The 22,021-nt window shown below is 41.9% G+C and overlaps 3 protein-coding genes across 5 annotated transcripts; all 3 read right to left on the bottom strand.

The window, feature by feature from the left end:
• Positions 1-446: 446 nt before the first annotated feature.
• Positions 447-9,700, bottom strand: ANAPC7 (anaphase promoting complex subunit 7). 2 transcript variants are annotated; one of them, XM_082491419.1, is made up of 11 exons: positions 9,562-9,700; positions 8,458-8,644; positions 7,957-8,076; positions 6,062-6,173; positions 5,658-5,811; positions 5,403-5,545; positions 5,003-5,120; positions 4,370-4,566; positions 2,854-3,078; positions 2,301-2,451; positions 447-1,472 (listed from the first exon to the last, which is right to left on the bottom strand). In XM_082491419.1, the coding sequence occupies exons 1-11, from the start codon at positions 9,660-9,662 to the stop codon at positions 1,283-1,285; spliced, it is 1,698 nt and encodes a 565-aa protein (XP_082347545.1). In that variant the 5' UTR covers positions 9,663-9,700; the 3' UTR covers positions 447-1,282. The 2 variants fall into 2 exon arrangements, with proteins under 2 accessions (XP_082347545.1, XP_082347546.1); XM_082491420.1 differs by lacking the exon at positions 2,854-3,078 and having other exon boundaries at positions 2,301-2,447; positions 4,366-4,566.
• Positions 9,701-10,910: 1,210 nt separating this feature from the next.
• ARPC3 (actin related protein 2/3 complex subunit 3) lies at positions 10,911-16,144 on the bottom strand. The gene is made up of 7 exons (XM_082491869.1): positions 16,061-16,144; positions 14,859-14,958; positions 13,675-13,751; positions 13,323-13,391; positions 12,913-13,039; positions 12,281-12,375; positions 10,911-11,444 (listed from the first exon to the last, which is right to left on the bottom strand). Exons 1-7 carry the CDS (start codon positions 16,064-16,066, stop codon positions 11,382-11,384), a joined length of 537 nt encoding a protein of 178 aa, XP_082347995.1. The 5' UTR covers positions 16,067-16,144; the 3' UTR covers positions 10,911-11,381.
• Positions 16,145-17,503: 1,359 nt separating this feature from the next.
• Positions 17,504-21,876, bottom strand: GPN3 (GPN-loop GTPase 3). 2 transcript variants are annotated; one of them, XM_082491418.1, is made up of 8 exons: positions 21,818-21,876; positions 21,561-21,669; positions 21,305-21,472; positions 20,738-20,862; positions 19,915-20,030; positions 19,151-19,247; positions 18,497-18,625; positions 17,504-17,745 (listed from the first exon to the last, which is right to left on the bottom strand). In XM_082491418.1, the coding sequence occupies exons 2-8, from the start codon at positions 21,649-21,651 to the stop codon at positions 17,683-17,685; spliced, it is 789 nt and encodes a 262-aa protein (XP_082347544.1). In that variant the 5' UTR covers positions 21,652-21,669; positions 21,818-21,876; the 3' UTR covers positions 17,504-17,682. The 2 variants fall into 2 exon arrangements, with proteins under 2 accessions (XP_082347544.1, XP_082347543.1); XM_082491417.1 differs by having other exon boundaries at positions 21,778-21,869.
• Between the last annotated feature and the right edge of the window lie 145 nt (positions 21,877-22,021).

Raw genomic sequence — 22,021 nt, 5'->3', positions numbered from 1 at the left:
GTATTTCTACCAAATAGCCATTTTTCCTCCAACGGATACTCAAAACTATTGTTTAGCTTTGTAGAAGCCTGTGTGCTACAGCATACCTGTGGTAACAGAGTAAATATAAAAGGAATTAAATTGCCAATATAAAGATAAAAATACATGTTTTAGTAAAGAGTAAGGAAATCAGAACTGGAAGAAAAATAAGAGCAAGAAGTAATTCCTCCTCCCACACATCAAGCCCACAGAACTGAAACAGTTTCTAGATTACACAAAGAAGCTCAGCCTTGAAATGCTGATGTTGAGAATTTGTACGTGAAGCAGTGCAACCTCAAAAGGTGAGGGAAAACACATGAATTCAAATATTACCTGACAAAAACATAAAGTATATAAACATGGCAAAAACAAGACAATATGTGTATTTGAGTAATTTAACATTTCTACAGCAATGCAAGTGAAGAGGGATGAATTCTTTTTATATAATTTTAAATGTCAGTGCTGTATACCGAACGTGAAGTGCTTTGAGTCACCATTGTAAAACCTTTTAGTAACATACTGAAATAAAACTAAACTGCATTTAAAAATAAACGTTCATGTACAGACTTTAAGTGATTACAGGGTCTAGTAAGGATTGGGGAAATGCCTGTAATTCTCCAACACTGGCTCAATTCTGTACACACAGAAATCAGTCAGCTATGAAAGTGTCCTCTAAGTCACAGCTGCCTACCGTACCAAACTCCTCCTTTACAGCACGTGTAATGCCTTATAAAAAGACAACTTAATTCAACAAACACAGCAACAGAAAAGTGCTGCTTTCAGCCACACCCATGCAACTCCTCCAGACTTCAACAGGAGCATGAGTCCAAATGGTAGCGTACAAACAAGAGAGGGAGACCTCTTCCACAAAGAAGTACAAACCACTGTATTTACAAATTGATCAAGCACACTTAGCCCTGGACAGAATTCAGACATTGCTTTCATCATAAACAACAGGCTTATTACACACTTCAGATTCTAATGCTTTTAGTTTTAGCAGGAATTTTTTGAAATTAAAGTTGCAAATAACCTCCGATACAGTTAGTCTCTTACACTTAATAAATAAGAAGCATCAAGAATCTTCATGGTATTGAGATGCATAGAACTATTAAATGGTTTCAGAGTCTATTTAAAAAAAAAAAAAAAAAAAAAAAAAAAAAAAAAGTCCTTTGTTACTGCAAAAATCCTTAGCTTATGTTCCTCAGAGAAGAATGGCCCTAGTGGTATGTTCAAGTGCCAAAACAAGCAGCAGGATGAAAGGCTGTTACTGCATGCCAAACCACTGTTCTTGATCTGCCCACTGAGCTGCTTCACTGTCACTGCCTTCCAAGTCCCCCTCTTCTCCACTTCCCTCCATATCATCCACATCTTCTTCCTGGGTTGCATCGGTTGGACTTTCCTCTTTTTCCATTTTCTGCATTCCTTCTAGTGACTTCTGATCATTTGGATCCAAACTAAGGAAAGTAAAAAAAAGAAAGAAAGCATTTTCCTAATTTTCCTAAGAGTTTTTTTCCCCGTTATATTTGTGACATAATTGTAAAAAAAAAAAAAAAAAAAAAAAAAAAAAAGTCTTATTTGTTGTCTGCACTTCCTGTTTTAACATCATCATCAAGTTCAGTTTAGTAGATGATGCAACTTCATTTCAGGTTGATCCTAACACTGAGTATTAAATCTTTATATAAAACAATTTTGATGCCCAAGAATGCACTTATCTAAACATCGCACTATTCCAGCCAATACTAATTATAAAGTAACATGAAAGCAGGAAAAATTTAAATTACTATGACTAAATATATTATATGCAAGGAAAAACCAGCTGACCCATTAATGCTATATAAGTTTACGGTGGACATAATGTGATAGATTTAAGGTAAACTTAACATGGTAACATGTTATGTTAAATTGCACCACACTATTGAAATTTACTTAATAGCTCACCGACACCTTCTAGTCTAAAGGAACGGATTTTAAGGTGCCTAACTATATAATAATTAATAACTATAAATAAATCCATGCCTTAATCCTTTCATTAGTCAAGGAATCGCATGCCTAGTGACATGCTTAGCATTAACACAGTCCCTACATTTTGCACTTTTCAGTTCAAAGCCTTATGACCAACTAATTCATTAACAGGACATCATTTGTATGTTTCTGTTTGTTTTAAGGGAGAACCATATAAAGCTATCTCTGCTGCACTTCCCAATCAATTAGTGGCTCAGCCGTTTACTTCATTGATTGTTGGTTCTTATAAATATACTGCAATCTCAGAGTCTGTGTTTTACCTGAGGGCAATACTGTACTGGTCCATTGCTTCCTGATATTCATTGACAGCTACAAGAAAGTCTCCCAGTATTCGGTGCAGAACACAGTCACTCTGATTAGCCAGTGCATTCCTCAGCAAAGCAATTCCATCTTCATACTTTTGTTCTCTACCTGTTTATATGCAAAACTACAGTTTTAATTAATAGTTTAGATACATCTATAAAAAGTCAGAGTGCACACAAAGAGCCATCAGAACACAAGACTATTTGTTCCTTCAGAACTGTCAGCATGGGAGATAGTAGCGCTATACTTTTTGCAGGATTAACACTAAACAATGGCTTTTTATTGCAATAACCGCTACACTCACGATTACATATACTTTGAAGTCAAAACATTTTGTTTGCAATTGGTTTAAGTGCTGATGTAGTATCAGTTGCTAGATGCAATTAATTCCTGTGATTTTTCCTTCAGGATAGAACTGATAAATCCCTGGGCTGTAACATCACTGTTCCATTCTTCCATGTAAAACAGTATGCTTTAAATAAGTCAACATGGGGAAAAAAAGGAACTTACTAAGAAGTTCTGCTTTCTTTACCACAGCTTTAATGTAATCAGGTCTTTGCGTTAGTGCTTTGTCCAGTAATGTTTTCGCCTTTTCCTGCGTGACTGGGTCTTCAAGACAGACTGTTGCTAACAGAGTGAGTGTCTGTGCATTTGCTCCCAGAGTTTTGTACACATTATTTGCCATTACCATAGCTTCACGGATACTGCTGGATGCTAGGTAACATTCGATGAGACCTGACAATATAAAAAGGAACACATTTCAGTTTTTGAGTTAGTGCTACAGACACTTGCACCTCCTCAATTATTTGCACTTAGTAACACTCAGACTCCAAACAACTGACACTCCAACAAGCAAATGGAAACTGCAATTGAGAAAATGACTCTATACCCAACATTTTTCAAAAGATATCAAAGAAACTTGCAGATAAGGAAACTTGGACACAAAAATTAAAACCTGGGCACACAATTCTACATGGAACCTAAGACAAAGGTAGGAGATGGATGACCATCTCCCAGGACCAACATCTGACAAAAGACTAAGTTGTGACAGATTACATGTTTATTCCACAGTTGCAGGAGAATCAAAACTATTTAAGCAAATGTAAAACTGCATTACAGTACTTCCAAATGCATGCCTTGCACTTTAGCAGGGAATCTACAGCACTGTGCCACCACAAAGCACAAGACACGGAACTGGAGGAGCCAGGAGAATCAGATTAGCGGTCTCCATTTTGAAAAAATGAAAAAGTAAAAAACAAAACAAAATTTCACTGCTGAATATTACAGCATGATCAGTTTGGTTTTACTTAAATAATTGCATAGAAGACAGACAAGTACCACCAAACAGATCTGAGAACCACGAAATCCTAAGAAAATCGACCCTAGAATGCACCACCATATTACAAACTGGTGCAAGGTTTAATCCCTCGCATACAAACCTTTTGTCTATTTTCACAAGCCTACATTTTAACACATCCATTCTATAGATAATTGACTTGGTCACTTTTACTTAAGGGCAGATACTTAAAAAAAAGCCTCAGACCAAGTACACGTAATCTAAGATTTTTGTCCAGTTCCAGTACTGAGATATTAATACTTCACCTGGACTCTTCACAACTCACTATTTACTTGAAGATGCTTTTGAGATCAACAAGATTTAAACAGATATGGCAAAAGCCTGACAAAACGAAGCTCCCAGTTGAACTAACCATACAGTTAACAACATCATCCAACAGTGATCTGCTCAAAACACCCAAGTCTGTTTATATCCAGTTTAAACAAAAATAAACAAACAAAAAAAGCCCTGTTTGAAAACTATTCTTATAAATACATGTGCTCTCTAGCATCCCTCATCTGACCGCTTCTACCAGAGCGTTATAGGTTTTTGGGTAACAATAATTTATTTACTAGAAAGTCAGCAGACGAAAAGAACTCCTGTCTATTCCCTTGCCTAACGATCATCACCACGACACCAACTTTCACACCAAACCAATACTGCACATGTGAGTAGCTCCACTTCACTCACCTTCATAGCAATCCAGCCTGCAAGGTGCAAGACGTATTGCTTCACGGAAGTGTATAATTGCTTCCTGTACTCGGCCCATATTCCTAAGAGCAGCTCCTTTCAGCAGGAGAGCCTGAACACTGTTACTATTAAGCTGGATAGCTTTGGCTCCTAAATATAAGGCACGAGAGTATCGTTTACTGTAGAAACTATGACACCTATGGAAAGACAAGACGGATTGTAAACATGTTCTGCCTGTGGTGCCTGTGCATATTCATAGAGGTTTAAAAGTAGAAAGAAGAAAAAAAAAAAGTTACAGGCAACCATTGAACTTCTTGCTTTGAGGTTAAGAATACATGTTCAAGAAGAAACACTCTTCAGGAGTTTTAAAAAAAGCAGTATGAATATTAACTGTAACAGCTATTTAATATACCATTGTTAATGTACAGGTGTGGTAACTCAAATACATTTAAACATACAGAAAATAACCAAAAGAGATATTTATGGATAGTTAATTTAAGTTACCCCAAGAACAGAATAGATAGGATAGAAAAGCACCTTCTGAAGAAAAAAGCTGAATTCACTGTATCAACTGTAATCCATTGCATGGAGCAAATCAAGAGTTGAGGTAAGAAAGGAAAGAAAACAACTTACCCAGATACCACCCAGGGTTCCGCATGTTGATCAGAAATATTGAAAAGACGGCAGCCCAAGTTCTCCACATCCTCTAGTCGACCTTCACGTGCCAATAAATAACCATATACATCCATTCCTAAAGTGAAACATTTGAAGATCAATCATCAAGAAATGGAAAGTTCATTCATCACAAGAAAAAAAAAAACAAACCAAAAACAAAACCCCAAACACCTGCTTTAAAGTGTGGAACTACCAGTAACTGTTCAAGATACAGAGCTTCTGAATGTAAATTCCAACTTGAAAGCCAGATACAACAATATACAATATTCCACTGCATGCTCAATTGCATGTAGCTGCTCCTCTAATGCTACTCATCAGATCATTATACCAGGTAAACTTTCTTTTAGGATTTACTCACCTTTTATTAGGTAAGGATCCAGCATTTGTGCTTGTTCAAATTTTAGAATAGAGTTTTTATTATCTCCAGCTCTGAAATACAGGTCTGCTAAGCTCCCCAGTAAGTCTACATTATCCCTCAGCAATGACTTTTTCTCTAAAGAGCTTTAAGACAAAAAAAAAAAAAAGCCTATTATTTATATAATGCCATTTTTAACATAACCATATATAAATATTAATATATTATTTCATTACATCATGCTCTTTGAACTCTTACCAAATGGTATTTATTGCTCTTGTGTTATCTCCAGTATGCACAAAAGCATATGCCTTGATCCACACTGAAAGCCAATCCAAGTTAGGAATACTCTGAATTACGTTGATTGTCATAGAGGCCACCTCCGCACCTTTCACCGACAGCGACAGCAAGCCTATTCAGGACGGTATATACATCAACTTCAGCCACCAGAAACTGCTTTTAATACAAATTAATTGTCTGAAGACCAGAAACTCCATCCCTTGACAAGCATAAACAAGCAGCTTGTTACAATGCTTTTTATAATTTGCATAATGTAGACATTACATATTACATGCAAATATAAGACAGTTACCTCATCCCAAGCATAATTCAAATTATAATACTGTTTAATACTGAAATTGTAACAGCGTGCAGATACCTACCTAGTATGGCATCAAGTGCTAAAGGGCACTGTCTCAGTACTTCTTTGTAGCTCGTAACAGAAGAGCGTTCTTGACCTGCTTTCTTGTATAGATTTGCCAGCATCATATTGATCTACAAGCAATAGAAATGTTGGTAGAGTCAAGTATGAGAAAGGAGAAAGCTTCACAACTTTGTCTTCAAGCATGCCAGCCTCCCTTCCTCCCTCCTGTTCTGGGCAGAAGACAAAATTACCAGCTCTTCCTTTGAGATTACTATAACCTACCCTTGAGTATAAAATTAAAATTGTTTCTTCTTTCTGAGTCTTACATTCTTTTGTATTTGCACAGTACATCTTGAAATCACAGTGTTTTGCATATAGGGAGTCAAAAGATGGACAAGCTTTATAATATGATGCCAAGATGGACCTGTATATCCATTACATTAGCCACCTGTGAGTTGATCTCTCCACACCAATGGAAGTCTGAGAAAATTAGCTTAGGAAGGCAAAGAAAGTTTCCATTTGGCTTCTGAATGAAGCCATGATTGATGAAAGATCAGAAAGGATCTGAGCTCTACCCAAGTAGCTGATTTCTGCTACAATACTTTATTTTACTAGTCAGTTTAGGTAAAAAGTTTGCTTTTCTCAATCTTTTCTTCTTTTTCTGCTCTGTAAGCTGGTCTTTAAACAGAACACTGACGTTACTAGAGTCTACGCCACACACACTGTGAACACAATACAGTAATACTGCTAATGTGAAACATAGTTGCTTGACCTGATGTGTTAATCTTTTAAACCCTTACAACATAACAGAGCCAGCAAGAAAAGACTCAACATATTTGGCACTGCAAACCGTAATGGGATCTAAATATTTAACATTATCTAAACTGTTATTAAAAAGGATGAAAAGATTTTAAAAGATGGAGCACTGTCGTTCCTTCTACTTGCCAAAGTCTTCAGCCTTTCAAGGATTTTACATTGCTCAAACTACATAATAAGGCATGAAGTGCCATTCCTTACACATTCTTGGTTCAAGAACATATTAAAATACTTGCTCAATTTGAGCAATCACAATTTAGCAAGTTACACTGACTGGCTAATAGTGAAAACACCACAGAACAGTGAACCTTGTGAGACAACTAGGCTACAAGTCTCTCCTTCAGCTCCAGCACGCAACAGCGTGCCTGTCCTGTTCAATGATACACAGCTCTTCCACAGAGACTAGGACTCCACTTTGTGGTTATAGCCAGGCAAAGTACATCAATTTAAACAATTGCTTTGGCTCTCACATTTACATGTTTGACTCAGAACTGCAGAAAATTATTCAGTTAGGTAGCTGGCAATTGCTTACTAACTTGCAGTCACTCAGCTGCTTGCAATCACATAAATTTTTTTCCTGGTAGATGCTTTTGTTGAGACCAGCCATTATTCTTTGCTCTATGAAAAGTATTCATGATAACACACAAAGAAGAACTATCAAATGGACAATACAGATTCCAAGCCTTATATATGGATATACAAATACTTTAAGAGCTTTTAGAATAAAAAAAATAGTTTCTTCATCCTTGTACACAAGCAAAATTCTGTACTTTGTGTGCAGTACCAAAAAGATAACCAGGTAATTCACACAAATTAATAAAGATTAACAAACATTTAACTCTTTTAACTTTTTTTAATTCTTTCCTACAAAGGGAATACAAAATTTGTCTGATTTTAAAGAAAACAGACCAAATAAACTAAGCTAATTTAAACATTAGGGAGTGTTTCCAAACAACATTTAAGTAATACAAAAGCAAATACCAAGACACAATGCCATTATACATCTAATATAGGCTATGTTCTTTTTGACCGCATACTGGGCTACAGATTCGAGATACGCTGACCAAAGACTCGTGACAAAAGTCTGCCAGAACCAACCTTTGGGGTCCTCTGTCTGGAAGGAATCCCATCGAGAATAGCAATGGCATCTTTATCTTGTTTCAGCATTGTATAACATTCAGCCATTTTATATTTCACTTCAATTTCAGATGGTAAACACTGAAATAAAAAACAAACTTTAAAGTAGAGTACTGGTTTAGTCAAGTAAAAAATTTGGATAAGGTTTTCCCATTAAATGATTACACTATGTTGAAAAAAATCTAGCGCAAGAAAGCAACGCAACCTATTGCTAGCTCATATTGCTCCTGTCTTCAACAGGAAAGCACGAACTACACATACAAAAAAATTTCACACTTGCAACCATATGAAGTTTTGCATTAGAAAACACCACACTGGTATTTTCAAAAAGAAGTAGCCTTAAATGTCAGGTTTATTTGACATGATAAATCCACAATCTAACGCCATAATATTAGTCAGCAACAATAACTGAAAGGAGGAACATGATCAATTTATGCAGTGCATTAGTCAATTTTTAAATACCTGGCTTTGGGGAGTTGAAGCAGCATTCCCAGTAGAAGGTCTTACTTTTGAAGTTTTACTTAACGCTTTTTTCTGCTGCAAGGCCATTGTATACTTACTTACGGCATTTCTATATTCTTTATCATGGAAGAGAGAGTCTGCATGATACACAAGGAGCTGGTATTTCTGAGATGGTGAAAACAGTTCTCTAGAAGAAATGCAAACAGAAAGGCTGAGATCAGCTAACTGCAGATCCTTACAGATCCAAAGTATTTGTAGCTTTGGTTTGTCAGACTTCAACTTCCAACTGTTTCTGCTTCTTTACTACATTGAAAGGGCCCTTGAGTAACAGGTACTATCTCCTCACAAAGGTATTATCTTGTCAATTTCTTTTATCTGTATACAAACAAACGTAATAGCCATTCCCAACACCTCATCAGTAACAACACCTTATGTTTAGCTGCTTAGCCACTGTTTTCATAACAGAGCAGCCCCCATCCTCCCCATAACAATCCACATGCTGTCAACGTCCACCAAAGCACATTTTGTTAGAGTGGATTGAAGCTTACAAGGCAATCCAGCTCCTTGCACAGCTATCCTGGTCCTAACCCACACGTTCATACATTTAACAAAACGGTTTTATAACACTTCCAGTTTGTTTGCAGAAGTGTTGAAGAGTTAGGGTTTCAGAATGGAATTTTGGCTTTAATTAGTTCCTCAAAACCCGTCCAAAATGTAAAATGATACCTCACAGGGAAGTCCTGAAAAATCAAGGGAATCACTTGAGTCAGGGGAAGAACCATGATCTACACAGGGCACTCTCGGAAAGAGAAAATCCCTCCGTGTCTGCCAGGACACTCACGCTGTACCGGGTACCCGGAAGGGTCCGGGCTGCGCTGCCCACGCTGAACCCCGGGCAGAGGCGGGCTGACAGAGCCGGGCTTCATCCCCCGCCGGGCCGGGGACAGGAGCCCGGCGGGAGGGACAGCTCTGAAAGCCAGCCTGCCTCCTTCCCTGCCATAACACACCCTCCCGCCACCCTGCGAGCTGCCGCCTGGCCTCTCTCTCCCTCAGCGCCACCGGCCCTGTCAGCCCACTGCGCCCTCTCGCGGGAGGGCCACTCACGGGTTGTTGCCGCTCATCGTGAGGAGAAGCCCGCTGAGGAGCCGCACGTTAGAATGGAGCCCGGCGGCCGCCATCTCTCGTACGTGTTCCACCACACTCATACCGGCGGCGGAAAGGCGCGAAGCGGAATGGACCGACGGCAAAGGGTAAGACAACACCGCCACCGCCGCCCGCCGGCAGTCCAAAATGGCGCCACCAAGGGGGCCTCGCACGCCGCCGCCGCCTGCAGGTGCCCTCGGCACTGCCTCCATGGCGGGCGCGCGGCCCGGCAGGCGCGCGGGAGGGCAGCCTGGGGCGGTGCGAGCCGCGCCAGGCCCCCGGCGGCGCCGCGCCTGCGCAGTGGCGGGGCGGGAGGGGCGGCGTTGACGGCTGAGGGAGTTGGTTCGCCTTAGGGGGGGGCGACGGGTTTTTACACTGGGGTGGAGTGGTCCCTTCTCGGCCCGGTGTGGTTTTATGGAAGAGACATACTCCTCGTGTCTGCACAGCTCTTGAGTTTTGTCCTTTTTGTCCTGAGACTTTATTATCTGCTGGTTGCGGCAGCTAAATGTGACAGAGGTAACAGAGATAACGAAGCTCCTGCATATAAAAATCGGTAACTGAGGAGGAAGATCATTCAAAGCCTAGATTTATTCTGTGCCACAACCAGGGGAAACACCTCGCTAGGGCTATCCTTAGCTACAAGGCACAGACTGAAAGGAGACTGGAATCATTAACTCCCCCCCCCCTTTATTACAAAAAGAATGCAAAACATGGCTGACCTATTAGTACTACTACAAATCAGCGGGAGCTTCCACTTTGAACACACCATCACTGCCGCCTGGAGTGGAATACGCCCCTCAACAGACAAACACACCAAGCAGCAAAACAGCACTGGCGCTGGACTTCAGATTGGGCAACACAAAAAGTGTGTTGCTGCTGTACAGTGACAGCGAAACAAGTATTGCCACCAAGGAAAGAGACAACTCGGAATAAACCGAACTTGGATTTGTGGTTCTTCAATAAGCCATCTCGCTGATAAAACAGTCACAGTTTTTGCCAGTGTCGTGTGATGGTTGTGTTGGACTGAACCTGCCATCGCAGAGGCAGCCGCAGACGAAGCTGCATGTTATCAGCCTGCGTTACCCTTTGAAGGCATTTTAGTAGGACGAAGCACTGCTCTGTGACGGCAAACCTGCTAAATAACCAGGTACGTTGCCACAAACTACAGCCCGTCTATTAACCCCATTTTCAGTGGGAATGCTTCACTTCCTACTGATTGCCATTACACAATAATGACGGTCTTTTCACAAAAAAAAACAAAACTCCAATTTCTTTGAAGGCTGTCCATAAGATATAAAGCAGTTACCACATTAATTACAAGCTAAATTTATTGAAAACATGGTAAAAATCACCGCACTGGACAACACAGCATGACAGGTACGTTTTCTGTGGACATTTGATACTGAGACTCTAGCCAGTAGAGCAATTACACAGCTCCCCCTGCCCCACAGGCACACCCATTTCTTCTCTTTAAATACAAGCCCTGTTTTAAATGCTAGCTGTAGCCACTGGTAATAAAGCAGCTTGCATCTGAAACAGCATGTTAGAAGTCACTTATTAAGCACCAGCTTAATAATATTTACTTACACCAATCAAATTATCTTTTTGCTCTCCCTCTATCCCTCATTGACTGCTTTGTGGTGTTTTTGTGTTCTTTTTTTTTCTTTTTTTCCTTCATAAGCACTTAATTCTTCCTTGGTACAAAATTTATCCAAAACAAAGGCAAAATACTTTATACACCTTGCTGTGGAAATGTTTAATGCTGTTGCTGCTTTGCGTCTTCACTGCCCAGGACCCGACAGACTCTTGTTCATGAATTGTCTCTTCACAAAGCAGATCCACCACTGCAGAAGGAAGTACAAAGTCAAAAAAAGTACAACAAAGTACAAAAAAAAAAAGTAAAAGCAGTTTCCATACAATATAAAAAATAGTGACTTCAAAGTATTTAACCTCTGACAAATAACAAATGATAAGGCTCCAGTTTTGCACGTAGTTTTCCACACTGGTTTCTACTGGAATTTAGGCAAACAAGAGGACAGGAATGGACCCAATGAATTTATAATATAGGACTCTGAATTGAAGCAGGACATTCTACTTTCTCTTCTTTCTATTATTTTATTTTTACTGCTTATTCCAATGTAATTATAAACAAGGGATGCATCAGAAAGCTATGCTGTTGAAACTAAATTAGCCTAAATAATTTCAATATTAAATGCAGTTACATTTGCACGTGAAACATTTGAACAGTCAGGAGGCAATTCATGCACTGATTAGCTTTTTTTTTTTAATCTGGATATGAGGCAAAATGGTTTACTTCAAAGAAGCTATCAAATCAGAACTGCCTGAGAAGATAAACAGCATCTCTCAAGCCTGTGAATTTCCATTTGAAAACCTAGCCAGCAGCAGATGTGCAGTGCTTTTAAGAGACCAGACACTACTTATTTACTGCCCTGCTTTTTAATGTAACCCAAATTGGTGTTTGCTGTCTTACTGCATTACAGATTAAATTTATTGATAACTTGCAGCCTACTATTTAACTAGCCTTGTAAAACCAGGGAAGCTTGCACCAAAGTTACCCACACCTGGTCCCTCACCTCATCATCTCACTTCTCTCCACACATTTCTGAAAAAACACACCAAGCCTCTCATTAAATCTGTGATGATTGCACTAAACTCTTACCTTACTAGGCTTGTCACTTTGAGGATCAAATACTTTTTCACAAAGGCGAAGACCAGTTTCTTGCCTCAGCTGCTGCAGGTAGGCCCTCATCACCTCTGAAACACAGCACGGGAAAAAACAGTGTAAACTGAGGCAGCAAGTCAAACTGAATTTAACAGGGAATCATCAGATACCACTGCTTAAAGCAGAAAGTGAGTTTTCGCATCTGCAGACACTTGTCAGCCAGCTGAGTTGGTTCGCTCAATTTACAGCCACACTTGGGATTTTTATGACATTTGTACCACTAAAAAAAATGATCCAAACTGTTTTCTTCTCTCAGTTACCTTTGCTCATTATTGTGGGCTTCCTATTCTGCCAGTGCAGCAGTTGACTTGGGCTCCATTACAGGGTTTAGCTAGTGATTATGTTGATGCAACAGACAGACTCACACCCCTGTTAATTTGTTCTGTTGGATCTATGGATCCAGGGGAGTCACTGGGCCCCCTGAGGTCAGAAAATCCAGCTTCTGCTGCCCTCAGAAGACAACTGCAGATTTAGAAGATTCAGTTTTAACGTTAACTTTGCAGTCACAAAAATGCAGCTAGTAAAGTATGAGCCCAGGGAAGCCTTCAGAGGTCCTGGATTAGCCTTACCTTCCTCCTGTTTGTTGCCAGGTTTGGCGTAAATGGCATTAAGCGGAAAGCCAGGCTCCCCGGGGATTGGGAAGTTAGTGATTCCTAGTGTGTACATTTCTTTCTCTCCTTGGCCTTTGGAGTTACACTGGAAGAACCAGGCAAACAATATATTAACAGCTATAAACAAAAGCTGACGGAGTGTTAGTCCCAAATATTTTACCAATCTCTTATAAAGACTCATCAAGAAAAACAACACAATGTCTCTTTGGAGATCCACAGCCTTCAAGTATCTGTGACTCCGACAGCTGGCACTGGGGTGAACAGGATTATTTGTGCCACTGGGAGGAGAACATCAGCAAACCCTTTCCCGAGTACAATCTCCAGAACAGACTCAGTTTCCCCCCTGCACAGAAATTCACTTTTCTTACCTTTTGTAGCTTTTTCAAGCACTCAGAAATGTAGAGGGTTATGTAGATCAGCGTTCTGTCAGCCTCATTCTGCAAAACAAGAGCAAGCACAGAGCCCAGCCAGTCAGAGATTAAGGGAGACTTTATGGAACTGATAAAAGTTTGAAACAGAAATGAGTTCAAGACATTTTGGCCTACAATTTCCTCATGAGAGAGGGACTTGCAAGTCATGACATTTACCCAACCTTAAAAATTAAGTGGGAGGAAGGGGAGTTTTTGTTATCTAGTAGAATTATTTCATTGAAAAAAAAAATGTATTCACAGCACCAACCCTCCAAAGGACTACAATATGCACAGTATCTAAAAAAATTACCTTAATTTCATAATTTTTGAAGAAAACATTAGCTTTGAAGTAGTAGATGGCTTCATCTATAATATCTGTGTCCTTAGCTAGCAGAAAAGAAATACAGAGTTAAACAGTGCACTGTTATACTACATCTGGTCATAACTACTCACTGAAATACATAAATAAGGATTATTGCAAAGGCAAAACCTTGGTATTTGCAAAAAGCAGAAGACAGCACTATGTGACAGAAAACAGGTGTTTCCGTGTGAAATACTGGTGAGCTCAGACCGTAATATTTAAGCTTCCTACTCTTAGCAGGAACTTTAAGTCCCTTCTCCTCCTCCCCCCATGATTTCTTATTTCACAAACAGCAGCAATTCAGCAGTTCCCCACTTTTCTACCAGTTGAGTAACTCACCAGAGTTTTAACAGCGTAAAAGTCATCTCAGGACACAAAAATGTTTTTTGAGAAAGCCTAACACCACAATCACACAAATTTAATTATACTCTTCAAAGAAAAGGAGGGGGAGCAGAACACTCGGTGGCAAGCTTACTTGTGACTCTCACCTGCTTTTGCTACTATCCAAGACTGCTTAAATCCAGAAACATTTCCTTTATATTTCCTTTCTCACACTGAACCATCACAGTACTGAGGAATATCATGCCTGGGAAGCGCTACTTCATGTGCTGAAGGGGAATCTGTACTATGCTGCCTGTGGACTCTGTTGGGATGCCCATAACTTCATTTCAATTTCTGAAGCCCCCTAACCATAAAGTGCTGCCTATCCTACTCCTCATCCTTCAGAGCAGCCGAGTGTCTTCAGCCACAGCCCCAAAGCACAAGTTCTCTGCAGCTAAACCTCCACTTCCCCTGACAGCAGAGGGTTCACACCGCCACGTCCTACTCAAAACCCACTGAAGAGCACAGTGAGACACAGAAGGAAGTGAGAGAATAGTAACCGTTGGCTTTAATTACTGAAACAACTGATTTAAGCACAGTGCATATTTATCAGTGCATAATTATTTTCTATTATTTGCACAGCTTAAATACTTGAAAACTTTTTTCCTCTTTTATAAATTGCAAAGCACTCCATTTCCAACCTGTGACTTCTCTCATCACTCCTGCTAGGACTGGCTTCAACCAAACCCTGAGATGGTGATAAGCTATATGCAGGCACATTGTCACGTTTTCAGAGATTGTTATAAACTTACTTTCCCGAGGCGCTGGGCCTTTGAACTGGCTTCTGATGGGTAACAGTGCCATGTTCCCAATTAGCTTGGTGTCGGAGTCCATTAAAGTTGAGTGGTAAGCCTACAGACAGGGGGGAAGGCTGGTTATTAATGCTACTGAAAGTAGATCTTTCTGTGTCCGATCGTGTGTCCCCATGTCTTCATCAAACAGGAGTCATAGTCTAGTTCATTAGTGATGCTTCCTGCAATCTCTCCTTGCACAAACAATTGCTATTTTCTAATTAGGCCCAGATCTCAGCACCATTCTGGTGAAGACCATGAAAGCCTCATCACTGGCACCACTGATGGTGGGAGACGGGGTGAATTTGGTCTGTCTGGTCTGCACAGGTCGCTTTAGCCCCCGGCTGCCTACCCCCATTCTGCACAGTGCCGGGGTAATGGCCCTGCTCTCCCGCCTCAGTGTGGGGCACTCCATAGTTCATTGAAAGTAAGCTGGTCGTTACAAAAAGATTATTTCCATGTCTAGCTAATAATATTAGATTATAATAATAGATAAAGCCAGGCTTAACACATACCCACAGACTCAAAAAAAGACCTTTTTCTGCACTCTAAAACTGGTCTAAGTGAAAAAAAAAAAAAAAAAAAAAGATAAATCTTTCTGCATATGTCAGATTATTCCTGGGAAACTGATTTTTAACAACTGATTAGTTTAGGTTTAGCTATTCCCACCCTGCCAACTGCCGGGAAGCCTTTGCCTCCTCACAGCCCAGGGGATTTTTTTGGGGGGAGAAGGGGATGCGATGGCAGGGGGTGGGGGTTAAGCATCCCCTAGCAAGAAAGGGGTTTATTTCAACCAGAGGAAGGTGGTGTGAACAAAACCAGAGCAAAGCACAGCTTTTACCGGCCTCTCCCTCGCTGGAGCCGGGGGCGGGTGGGTCCCTGGCGGGGCAGGAAGAGGAAGAGGAAGGCGCTGGCCTCGCAGCAGCCTGCCATAAACAGCAATTCCCTGCTCTCAGCGGGGTTTCCCGCAGCTGCAGCCCCGTTTCTCCCCCATGAAGCTGCCCAGGGAGGGGGCCGGCAGAGCCCTTTCCCCCAGCCCAGGCTCGCAGCTGCCCTCCCCTCCCCTGCTCGGCCCGGCCCGGCCCCGCGGCCCTCAGCCCTCCCGCCCTTTCCCTCCACCGCCATCAGGGGCTGGCCGAGCCCCGGGTGCGAAGCCCCCTCACCGGCATCTCGAAGGGCAGGAGGGAGAGTTCGGCGGGGCCGGGCGGGAGAGGAGCGGAGCTGGCGGCGAAGCGTCCTCCTCTGCCGGGCGCCGCAGGAAGTGAGGCGGCGGAGGCGGTGCGAGGAGCGGGAGCCGCGGCGGGGGGGAAGCCGGCGGCCGGCACCGCCCCGGGAGGCACCGGGCTGCTACAGCCCGGCCGGCACCGAGAGGGACTAGTAGTGTGGCCAGCAGGAGCAGGGAGGGGATCGCCACCCTGTAGTCGGCACTGGGGAGGCCCCACCTCGGGTGCTGTGTTCAGTTTTGGGCCCCTCACGACACGAAAGACATTGAGGCGGTGGTGCGAGTCCAGAGAAGGGCAACGAAGCTGGTGAGGGGTCTGGAGCACACGTCTGGTGAGGAGCGGCTGAGGGAACTGGGGGTGTTCAGCCTGGAGAAAAGGAAGCTGAGGGAAGACCTTATTGCTCTGTATAGCTCCCTGAAGGGGGGAGTGGGGGGGAGGTTGGTCTCTCCTCCCAAGGAACAGGTGATGGGACAAGAGGAAACGGCCTCAAGTTGTGCCAGAGGAGGTTTAGGAGGGATATTAGGAAAAAAATCTTCATAGAAAGGGTTGTCAAGGGTTGGAACAGGCTGCCCAGGGAAGCAGTGGAGTCACCATCTCTGGAGGTATTTAAGATGGGCAGACATGGTGCTGAGGGACATGGTTTAGTGGTGGTTTTGGCAGTGTCAGGTTGATGATGTTGAAGGTCCCTTCCAACCTAGAGGATTCTACGATTCTAAGGTGCTTGGAAAACACACTCAGATGGAGACTTGTTTGCTCCCCCACCCTGTGGAGTTTTTCCTCCATCTCTCTGCCTTTCCTGTGGCTGACACTGCAAATAACCCCTCCTTGGTCCCTCCATGCCACCCTTTTCTTCTCCAGTCACCCCGACATCTCGCTTCCTTGTCCAAGGGGTGACCAGTGACGAGTGGCATTCCTCAGGGGTCAGTATTGGAACTGGTGCTGTTTAACATCTTTGTCAGCAACATGGACAGTGGGATTGAGCACACCCTCAGCAAGCTTGCTGACAAGACCAAACCATGTGGAGCGGTCAACACGCTGGAGGGAAGGGATGCTGTCCAGAGGGATCTGGACAGGCTTGAGAGGTGCAGCTGTGCGAAGCTCATGAAGTTCCAACAAGGCCAAGTGCAAGGTCCTGCCCGTGGGTCAGGCCAGTCCCAAGCACAAATACAGGCTGGGTGGAGAATGGATTGAGAGCAGCCCGGAGGAGGAGGACTTGGGGTGTTGGTTGATGAGAAATTCAACACAAGCCGGCAATATGCACTTGCAGCCCAGAAGGCCAACCATTTTTTTTCAAGCATTCTTATGCTTAAATGAGATACATCTGTATGCGGGGAACTTATATATGTACTAACGCTAGCCTATGTATTTTATAACACACACGCATAAGAATAAAAATTGTTTATTAAAATAGTTATGAGGTCATATAGCTCACTCTTCACTATAAATATTAGTTATCTTACAGATAAAACATCAAGAATGTTTGTTTAGGAGTGGATTTTTTTTTCATTTTTATTTTTTAACATGAGCAAGGTATTTTCCTTCCATTTTTGAACATCCATTTTTCACTCATCCACATGATCTTGAAAGTATTCATCCACAAGAGCAGATTTATCTTCTTCACATTCCTGCCAAAAAACCCACAAAAAAGGTAAAACCTGTCTTTGCCCTAGTGGCTGTTGTAAATTGTCTGTTCTGTGACGTTTTATTTTAGAAACCAACACAGGAACAATGTCTAATATGGTTCCATAAAATGTGTTGCAAAACTTTCTGAAAAGCAATTTGTTTCTAGAGCTATTGAAATTGTATAGGTCAAAATCTAGATCCAGGTATTCTGCCTACTTAGAGAGTACAAAACTGAATTAAAAAAATAGAATAAAAGCACTGGACTTGTTCCTTAGAATTTATGAGCTGAATAATAAAACTAGACAGGGCTTGGAACAGATTTTAACGCAGCAGTCTTCTTGTCATGTATTTTACATGATAGAATTTATTCCTAATCTCTATCTCATATAGAACACATGGGTTCAACACAGGAATTATCAGTGGAGTTTGAACAGTCAAGTATGAAGAAATCTTAGGGATCTTAATTGTCCTTTCTGACCTTTGAAGTTTAAAATTCCATTATTTTGAAAACCAAAGCATTACTTTTAAACACAACCATTTGATCAGTCTGCATACGCAAGATGATATTAAAGAATTTCACTTTTGTAACTGTAAATGAAGATGATACAAGCATTGTCACTAAAAGACTAAACATGGCTTATTCTGAACCACTCTAAGACAACAATTTATTAGCAAGGCAAACAACATATTTATATTACAACTTATATCACGGATCCTTTTGAATTTTTCATCTTATCATTAGAAGTACCTTACCTTTGGTTCTTTAAATTCCAGATCTTCTCCATACTGAATGGTAAAATCTATGTGCTGTAGAACTATGTTTATACTTTCCTCATCAGAGCGATCAAAAGGTAGAAATCGAACCATACCATAGTCATCAATCTAGAGAAAGGATTCAAAGGATGTTAGTAAGAAAATGCAGTTGGTTAGTTCTCAATCACAGCACCCTAAGCCACCTCCTTAAACCACACTTATGTCTTCCTTGTCTGGACTGCTAAAACACGATTTAAAACCACACCGCAAACCCAACAGCAATTCCCCATTCAGAACACCTGGCTAGCAGTCCTAAGTTCTACACAGTAGAAAAAGACATTTTCAAAATTGCTAACAGAACAGGATTCACAGAAAATGTACTGGCTACAATCCAAATGTTAGTATCGAGAACCTTATGGTCATCTGAAAAAAATCTAAAAACTGAGTTAAAACAGGCAAAAAGTTAAATGCTCAATTTAGGTCCTAGCTTTTTTAGTAAGTCTGGTTGGTAAATACATAGTTTGGGGGTGTGCGTGGGAGAATTATTATAGTACATGCAGTATCTGTAACACCAATGAAGTCAGCAACCATACAGTATGGTTTATAAATACAGGACTGAATTTAAAGGTACCAGTTAAAAAGCAATATACCTACCAATCCACATATAGACTTAGTCAATTTTTTAAACATTTTACTTTTGAGTATATTTGTAGAATCTTCAATCATTGAATACATATCTGGATCTAAGTACCTGGGAGAAACAAAGTCATCGTTAACATCGAAAGAATCCTTGGCCACAAAGCAAATGAATCATTGTGCTTTTGTACAGCTACCAAAACCATCTACCATTCTGTGATCTGAATGAACAAACTTCATATCAGAACTTAAAATGTTTAAAAGTATTTTTTTTAAGTATTTTAATATCTCAGATTACAATTGCTAGTAGAAACAACTGAAGCGATTTTTATTTTCTTTTTGCTAATATATTTGTATACTCAAGAAAGCTTTGAGGAAGACCACCGAGAAAAAAATTAAGTTTGTAATTTTAGCACAAACGTAAAAGTAACACATAAGTAAGTCAGTATGTTCAGTACCAAAAAACTGACAGGATCACCTCTGATTTAGGTTTTAAAGTACAGTACCCTGATGGGCACAGTACCCTGGACTGTCACTCAGAATGACATAAGCTATTCAAGATAATTATTTACAGAAAAATCCAGAGATACATACAAACATGGAGCTAACCTTACCAAATTGTAAGCATCCCATCCAGATGCCAACTGTGTTCGATATAAAACAAATGCATCTTCTCCCATTTGAGAAGAGTATGTTTAATTGTGGGAAACATTAGACTGAATTTTAAGTTAAGTTTACCTCAAGATATTACACTACAGAGTATGTAATTCCTTGGAACTTACTTTTCTATTTCTTTCTTGGCTTTCTTGCTTAGCAAATCCATTTTGGTCATGATGTTAATCTGTGGAATCTCTAAAGATATCATTGCACTGAGTGCTGCCAGAATTCCAGAGATAAACTTAAGGAATATGAAAAAAATGATGTTTAATTACAGTACAGAAAAACACAATACAAACGTAGGACACTCTACCACAGACCAAATCTAGCTAATGAATATATGAAAGGCAGACATGAGGCCAAGTGAAGAGTCTTTATCTCTGTTGGAAAAGGGAGGTGTGGAGCTTCCCACCTGCCATCTTGTTTCCAGAACCTCAAATCTGGGTCTGCCACTGAAAAGGCTATTACAAAACTCAAAGCATACCTCAGGATTCTCAGTGCTACACAGGGAAAGTGTCCTGGTCCCTCTCCAGACATGAGAAAGCTCTCATGGAATCACAGAAAAATTCAGGTTAGAAGGGACTTTTAGAGGTTATCTGGTTCATACAACTGCTCCAACCAGACTGAGCTGCAAAGTCAGATTGGGTTGCTCAGGGTTTTCGCCCAGTCAAGTTTTGAGTAACTCCATGAACGTACACTACAAAATCTCTCTGTGCCCCTCTTCCAGACTGACTGCTCTCGCAGTGCAGGATTTTCTTTTTTACGTCCAACTGGCATTTTCTTCGCTGCAACCTGTGTCCGAGGCAGCTGAAGACAGCAATCAGACCTCCCCCAGCTTAGCGTTCTTTCCTCTGGGCTAATCAAACCCGGATCCCTAAATTGCTCAGATTTCTTGTTCTTTATCCATATGTTTTTGTTTTTTTTTTACAACAGATTTCAAATGGATACCTTAAAAGATTCCACCATAAACTGAGAGTCCACAAGAAAAACTCCACAGACGCGGAACTCCCACTGCTGAAGCTGCTCCACCAGCTGTTTCATCACAGGCAGATGTGTATAGAGTTCGATCTGACCTAGGGCACACTTAGGATGTCAGTATGCAGAAATGCAAAGCTAACAGGAACCGTTCATCGTTATCAGTGATATGGGCATTGCACTTAATATGAATAAAAGGTGATAAAGAAAGCATCTTCCTTTTCAGACAACTCTGTATTTGGAGGAACTTATACTGGTGAAGTGGAAAGAAATAGAAGGTTTTTTTCCTCCCTTGACCTCCAATTAGCGTTAGTTAGCAGATGCCATAGTGTTCCCACACCCGTATGATGCTATTAGAAGTCAGTGCAGTCACCCAGATTCGCCTGGGATCATGCTCGCCTCTGAAACATCTGAAAGTGACTCTGACAACAGTTAATAATGCGAAAAAAATGTGTGAATGATTACAACCAACAAAAAAAAAGTACCGCAAATTTTATATTGCACATGAAGAACGATACCAAAACGTAGACATTTGTTTACCTGGGCAGTCAAACAATATATAGTCATCCTCCACATGCCCAAGGCTTTCCTCTAGCCAGTTAAAGTTATTGGCAAAGTATTCCATGCAAAACACCAAGCCGCCATTGGGACCAAACCTTAAGGATTCATCTTCCATCACGTCGTCCACTTCGATTAACTCACGGATGTCTGGAACAACAGACAACACCGGGCGGGCTCAGTCCCCGCGCTGACAGCGGTGCCCCGGGCTCTCTGCTGCCCGCTCCCCGCCGCTCACCTGCCATCACCGGGTACCTGAAGAGCTCCGCCGCCGGGTCCAGGTTCACCACCTGCACGGCGCGGCCCAGCGCCTCGCAGTGCTGCACCATAGTGGCGCAGTACGTGCTCTGCAAGGCACACACACGCCTTCAGCGACCGCCCGCGCCGCTGTCGCCTCCCCCTCACCCCCCCGCCGCCGCCGCCGCTGCTCGACATCCCTCCTCTCCCCGCCTCACCTTCCCGCTGCCCGCCGGGCCCATCACCAGCTGCGCGTACCGGGGCATGGCAGCAGGCGGGCGGGCCGGCGGCGAAGCGGCGGAAACTGGCCGCTCCGGCGCCCCGTAGCCCACCTGGTCACGTGCCGCGAGCAAGCCAATGGCACGCAAGCTGGCGCGAGGGCGTTACCCCCCTCCTAGGTACGGCGAGCCGGCGGGCTCAAACCGCGCGCCGCCCCTCCCGTCACGCCCGGCTCTCGCGAGA

The sequence above is a fragment of the Vanellus vanellus genome (genome assembly GCF_965231255.1).
Source record: "Vanellus vanellus genome assembly, chromosome: 16".
In the NCBI taxonomy this organism is placed as follows: Eukaryota; Metazoa; Chordata; class Aves; order Charadriiformes; family Charadriidae; genus Vanellus; species Vanellus vanellus.
Note: the sequence above shows the minus strand (reverse complement) of the source record. Positions and strands in the feature narration are given on the sequence as shown.